Source organism: Arctopsyche grandis, chromosome 9 (genome assembly GCF_051622035.1).
Source record: "Arctopsyche grandis isolate Sample6627 chromosome 9, ASM5162203v2, whole genome shotgun sequence".
In the NCBI taxonomy this organism is placed as follows: domain Eukaryota; kingdom Metazoa; phylum Arthropoda; class Insecta; order Trichoptera; family Hydropsychidae; genus Arctopsyche; species Arctopsyche grandis.
The window spans coordinates 31,901,366-31,907,144 of NC_135363.1; the positions used below are offsets into that span (position 1 = coordinate 31,901,366).

Here is a 5,779-nt window from a genome sequence, read left to right on the forward strand (position 1 = left end):
GTAAATTTATATAGTCTTTACATTCAAATTTCATTCTTCCAAAATCTCAATCTCCTGTTAGAGTTTGTAAACTTACCTACATAAACTAATTTAAACGCATCACTCCCTCTCTTGCAAGTTTGACTAGCCCAAAATTGTGCATACTAATATATGTATGTACAAAATTAGCCATTGTGTCCATTTAAGGTGATCTGTTATGGCAGTATGGCATATATAAAAAATTAAAAGAGTACACCTATAAGGGGAGGTACCATTTCCAGTCAAATTTGAAACAAATTTACATACTATCGATAAGAATTTTAGTAACCGATACGTTAAGTTTCAGTTCGATCTAACGAACGGTGTTCAAAAAATCCCCAAATACACTGATACACAGTAACAAACACGCACACAATTTTTTTTTCTAGATCATGAAAACATGATCAGTGATCGATTCTGAGTTCGAATCAGTCAAAATCTCGAGCTCCAATTTTCGTATGATCACAAAACTTCATCTACATATTGTTACTACGTATCTATGTATATAGATAAATAAATATACCTAGTTTAAATCTTCTTTTGTTCAGTAAATACTGAATATACGTTTTAGTCTAGCAACAAATACGTTAAGAAATTCGAGATATATAATTTTTTTTTCAAAATAATATTTTTCAAACCCTTGTATTAACATCTATTATCAGAAATTGAAGTATTAAAGCGTGCATATGTGCGCAATTCCGTCTCCAAGCTATATAAATGAAACGCGCACATTTGTGCGCCCCGCGCCTCGTCAACAAATCAAAACCCGCACATATGCGCCCCGGGCTTCACGTGTTAAGAAAATCCTTATCTATCGTGATAAAACCGAAGAATGATTGTGCTAGACATCATTCTCTACACTTCTGTACGATTGGTAAGTCTGACTTTATCACACTTAGCACTTATACCATAGTATACCGTAATTATGATGATGATATATAATTTAAAACAAAATCCAGGAAAAAAAAACACAAATCATAAACAAGATGTCCGCAGTGAAGCCTAAGTCTGATTTTGCTGCAAATCGAACGGAATACTTATATGAAGCCATGAAACAACAGAAGTTCTGTGATGCCATTTTTTTTGTGCGAAACCGGAGGTAACTTTACTATAATCTAAAAATATTTAAAATCAGAATTGTTTGTCAGTTTTAATAATCGTTTTTCATAATTGCAGTTACTATGTGCACATGGTCGTGTTATCGGCATGCAGTGAATTTTTCGTGAAAAACCAATATAAACTAAGTGCAACCTTTTCTCCTTTTGAATTCGACGTTATCGATGCAATACTGAAATATTGTTATACTGGAGAAATAAGTACAAGTTCAAAAATATCAAAAATAGTTCATTACAAACGCGTGTTCTGTTAATAGATATAATAATTTAAAAATAGTTCTAGGTATAGACGACCATCATTACAAAAAATTTATAGAGCTAGCTAACTTACTCGATGTTAAAATTTCGCCGCAATATAGAACAGTCAATCTCTCCAATTGTCTGGAAATTTTGAGACTAACCGATAATTCTGAATTGAAGAAAGAGGCAATGGATATGACTGTGGAAAATTTTGAGACGGTGAGTGTTGATTATACATACATACATATGTATAGGTATAAAAAAATAATGATCACTTTAATATTTTAATTCCGCTTTTGTTTTAGTTGCACAAAACACAAGATTTTCTTAATCTTTCAGCTTCCACTGTGATCGAAATCTTGAAATCGGATTATTTGATCATGCCCTCCGAGGAAGAAGTATTCAATAGTGTGAAATTATGGGTAAATTATGATGATGCAAACCGTAAAAATGAATTAGCACAGCTAATGAGTTCCGTGAGGTTATCCTTACTATCGATGGAGGTACACTATTTGAGGTTCATTGAATATAATTAAAAAATAATAATAATTTAATAATTTGTTATATTTTCAGTATCTTGTCAAGGAAGTGATGAAGTTTTGTAATTCGTGTGCAGCGTGTGTGACCACTCTTAGGCAAGAAATTCTAGATAAAATTTCATCAAATAATAAATCTTTAATTCAAAGAGACACTCCCCGTAGAAAAAAAGAAGAAAAAATAGTACTGATTGGGGGCTCTAATTTAGATGTAAGTTTTATATCACAAATATTTCGATTGTATTTATAGGTATATCCAATCAAATAAGAAATATACTTGTTATATTATTGCATAATGTGTTTTTAGTTGGCAAATACTATCGATATATACGACGGGTTGAAAAAAAGTTGGACTTTATCAAAGAACTACGGAATAAATAAATGTATGTTAGGATCAGCATTCGTGGAAAATTGGATCATTATTATTGGCGGGCGGAATTCTTCAAATCAAACAGAGACTTCAGTAACTTTTCCTAGTGTTGTAAAGTATGTGTTAAAAAGTAATTGGAATATAGCAAATTTCTTTCTTTTCAGGTGGAATATATTGATTTGAAAAATGGCCAGAAGCATACATTGAAGCCGTTGAATCAAGCTCGTCAGCACTTCGCAACGGTGACACTTCGTCGTGATTTGTCCAGTGATGTCTACGCCATTGGTGGTTTTCAAATTACAAATACCAAAGAAAATACAGGAAATATCTTATCTTCAGTGGAAAAGTGATTAAATTACATTCACTTCATTAGATCGATTGAAAGAGAAGTTTACATTTATTGATTTCGGATAGGTGGAAGAGCACGACTAGGAATTGGGAGATCATCAAACAATTGTTGGTGGCGGTTGATTGTCACAGTGCTTCTGTAATCGACGGCAAAATTTACGTCACAGGCGGGCGTATAAATGAAAATAATAAAACCAAATCTAGTAATAAATTACAAATATATTCAGTGGAATCCAATTATTGGACTTACGGCACTCAGATGAATGAGGCAAGACATTGTCATTCGGTGAATACCTATTAATTTTATTTCACAACTATGGCAAACAATATAAAACTCTTCAAAATAAAATAAACTAATTTTGATTTGAATTTTTTGGAGCGTCGTATTCAATAAGAAAATTTTCGTCGTTGGTGGCGAACAAGTGGAATCTTATACAGACAGTGTCGAGTATTACGATGTTGAAGCAAATCTTTGGACAGATTTTACCAAACTACCAAATCCTCGGTCCAGAATCAGTGCGTGTTGTTTCCAAAATAAGTTACTCTGCATGGGTGCGTTTTTCATAAAAATAAATTTGAAATTATTGCTCTTTAATGTATAAGCGCACTAATTGTTTTGATTTTCAGGTGGATATGATGGAAAGACTCTACTAAGTGATGTTTTGGAATACGACGAGACAAAGAATAAATGGAATGTTTTAAATAGTCTCAGCCAAGGCAGATGTGATTCAGCTGCTCATGTTATTCCATATGATTCGAATATTTGATCGACTTTAGTTTTATTCTTATAACATACTTTAAAGTAAAAGTAATACAAATAACCATTATTCTTTAAATGTATTATACTGTTTCTAATATTTGAATTTTTAGTGTACATATGTATTTGCCATGTATTCAAATGTTCGAATAAATTAATATGTAAGAACTTCTTAAAACATGTTTTATATTACTGTATATACATATGTATGTAGGTACATGACATATGAGTTGATTTATATCAGAGTAGCCAAAGACAAATGGTGCAGTACTTTACAATTAAATTGTATACAATTAAAACATCCTTTTCAATACTAAGAATATCATAAATTACAAATTAAATACGTTGGCAGAAAACCTACGAACTTTTCTGATAAGAAGCGATGGAATCCATTAAAGAGAGAGAGGTATAGAGAAAATGGATGATTCAATTGAGGCAAATTTAAACATACATAGTCTATTTCAGATGTACCTCGACGAATATGTAAAATTTAATCCGATAAAGTTCACCTGTACGAGTTCGTACCTATAATAATATGATGGGCCTGTATTATGTCTATTATATACGTGCGGGTTTCCCGGGCGAAATATAGACACGTTCAGTCCGGAAGTTTGCGGGTTAAATATGGCTCAGTTACCCACTTTAATTAGCGTGGAAGGTGCTGAAATAACAGGTAGCAAAATTGGGAATGCGAACCATATTATAACATTATTAATAATAACTCAATTCAACGTGCATATACATACATCTGACCAGGACGTACACAAATATGTAGGTGGAAATAGCAACACCTCGTCTTTGAAAAGCGGTGAAAGTTAATACCCGATATTAAATTCATACTTTTTTAAGATAAAAATATACATAAGGATAAATGATGTATCTCTTCTGGATATAGTACGACAAGAAACACCGAGTCAATGAAAATGTCTAAGCTAAAACCAATAAAACAAATAATTACTTACCTCCTTTACGTTTCACATGGCTTTCGTGTTAGTGGTCATTTTTATCTCTTATCCGATCGTTTTCATACTTTACCATATTGCTCATTTTGGTCATCAATATACGTTAATGTATCGTCTGCCATTACGTTGGAGATAAAATATCGTATACAATGCGTATTAAATATCCAGAATCTCGGATACGGTGACGTCTATGACGGTACGTAAGGCTACCATAATCTATCTTCAACCTTTTCGCCTTGATATGCTCATTTCAGATTTTAATTATTTAAACGCCTATAATTCACTCTATATTTTATAAAATTTGCTCTATAGGTTCTCGTTATCTCTAATATTTCAATATTTATAGTTTTAACTCTCATATGTATATATAAATTTCAAATTTGGCGTCTAGCTTCATGTAATGTAATACACGATATATATTGATTTTTGGCCAAATATGTCAAATCTGACATTTCACGGCTAAAAGTATATCTCTTCACGGAGTTTTATCTGCGAGATAAGTATTCAATAAGAAGTTATGTTGTATCTAATTGTTAATATGATTTACAATAAGCTTACATACATTTAGTTTTTTACAATAAGCTAACATACATACTTCACATACAATTAATTTTAGTTATCAGCTGATTTAATTTATCTGATGATTGAAAAGTTCATTTCTGTAAATACATAAACTCATTTATGGACAATCATACATTGATAAACTATTTTTAAAGCAAATCATTAAAGCAATCTTATTCTTTATCTCAACTATTGTATTCGCTTTCCAAATAAGACTTTAATTTATATTTATTATTTAATAAACAAAATAGTTGGTAAAAAAGGTTAATTTAAATTTGAAATGGTCAGTATTTTTACATATTGTGTACAATTATGCAACTGATTTTGGTCAGAATAAATATCATTTGCGCTCAATGTTGAATGTGCCTTTAGTTAATTTGGGTTAGACTTAGTTAGATTAAGTTAATAAACTGACCATTTAATACAAATTCCACCCGTTCAATGAAAATTTTGATCTCATTTAATAGCTTTGATACTGGCCTATTATTTATGTAATGTAATACATTACCAAAAGTTAATATATTAAGTATATAGCCAGCAGAATAGACTGGTGTTTAGCATATAATTCTTTGAAAAGTGGCCACGGGTTCAAATACTACTTTCTGCTGGCTAGACCTTGGATTTGTGACTTGAGTTCGATTGTTTCCTATCAAAGTTTGATTTTCATTGAAACGATTCCAACAAATTGGCAAACTGAATTTCGCTGAATTTTTTAAAAATTCTACAAATTTACAAATTTGAACATAGATGTCTCTGTGGGTGTTAATTGATACATATATATTTACTTTGTATAATACTAATAAAACATACTTGTATCAAATCTACAATATTTCTGGCCAGGAAGGCGCATTGGTGTTACCTTTTAGGCATTC

At 31.3% G+C, this 5,779-nt stretch overlaps 1 protein-coding gene across 1 annotated transcript; it reads left to right on the forward strand.

The window, feature by feature from the left end:
* Positions 1 to 871: 871 nt before the first annotated feature.
* LOC143916974 (kelch-like protein diablo) lies at positions 872 to 3,366 on the forward strand. Its single transcript, XM_077438322.1, has 9 exons — positions 872 to 892; positions 978 to 1,117; positions 1,195 to 1,334; positions 1,411 to 1,592; positions 1,679 to 1,876; positions 1,947 to 2,120; positions 2,217 to 2,372; positions 2,444 to 2,625; positions 3,255 to 3,366. The coding sequence occupies exons 2-9, from the start codon at positions 1,005 to 1,007 to the stop codon at positions 3,262 to 3,264; spliced, it is 1,155 nt and encodes a 384-aa protein (XP_077294448.1). The 5' UTR covers positions 872 to 892; positions 978 to 1,004; the 3' UTR covers positions 3,265 to 3,366.
* Positions 3,367 to 5,779: the final 2,413 nt, after the last annotated feature.

What these genes read in the sequence shown, in the direction of transcription:
- LOC143916974 (XM_077438322.1), top strand. Translation starts at nt 1,005, where the DNA reads ATGTCCGCAGTGAAGCCTAAGTCTGATTTTGCTGCAAATCGAACGGAA. An exon ending in TTTTTTGTGCGAAACCGGAG is followed by an intron (nt 1,118 to 1,194) that starts GTAACTTTACTA and finishes TCATAATTGCAG; the next exon opens with TTACTATGTGCACATGGTCG. An exon ending in CAAATCAAACAGAGACTTCA is followed by an intron (nt 2,373 to 2,443) that starts GTAACTTTTCCT and finishes CTTTCTTTTCAG; the next exon opens with GTGGAATATATTGATTTGAA.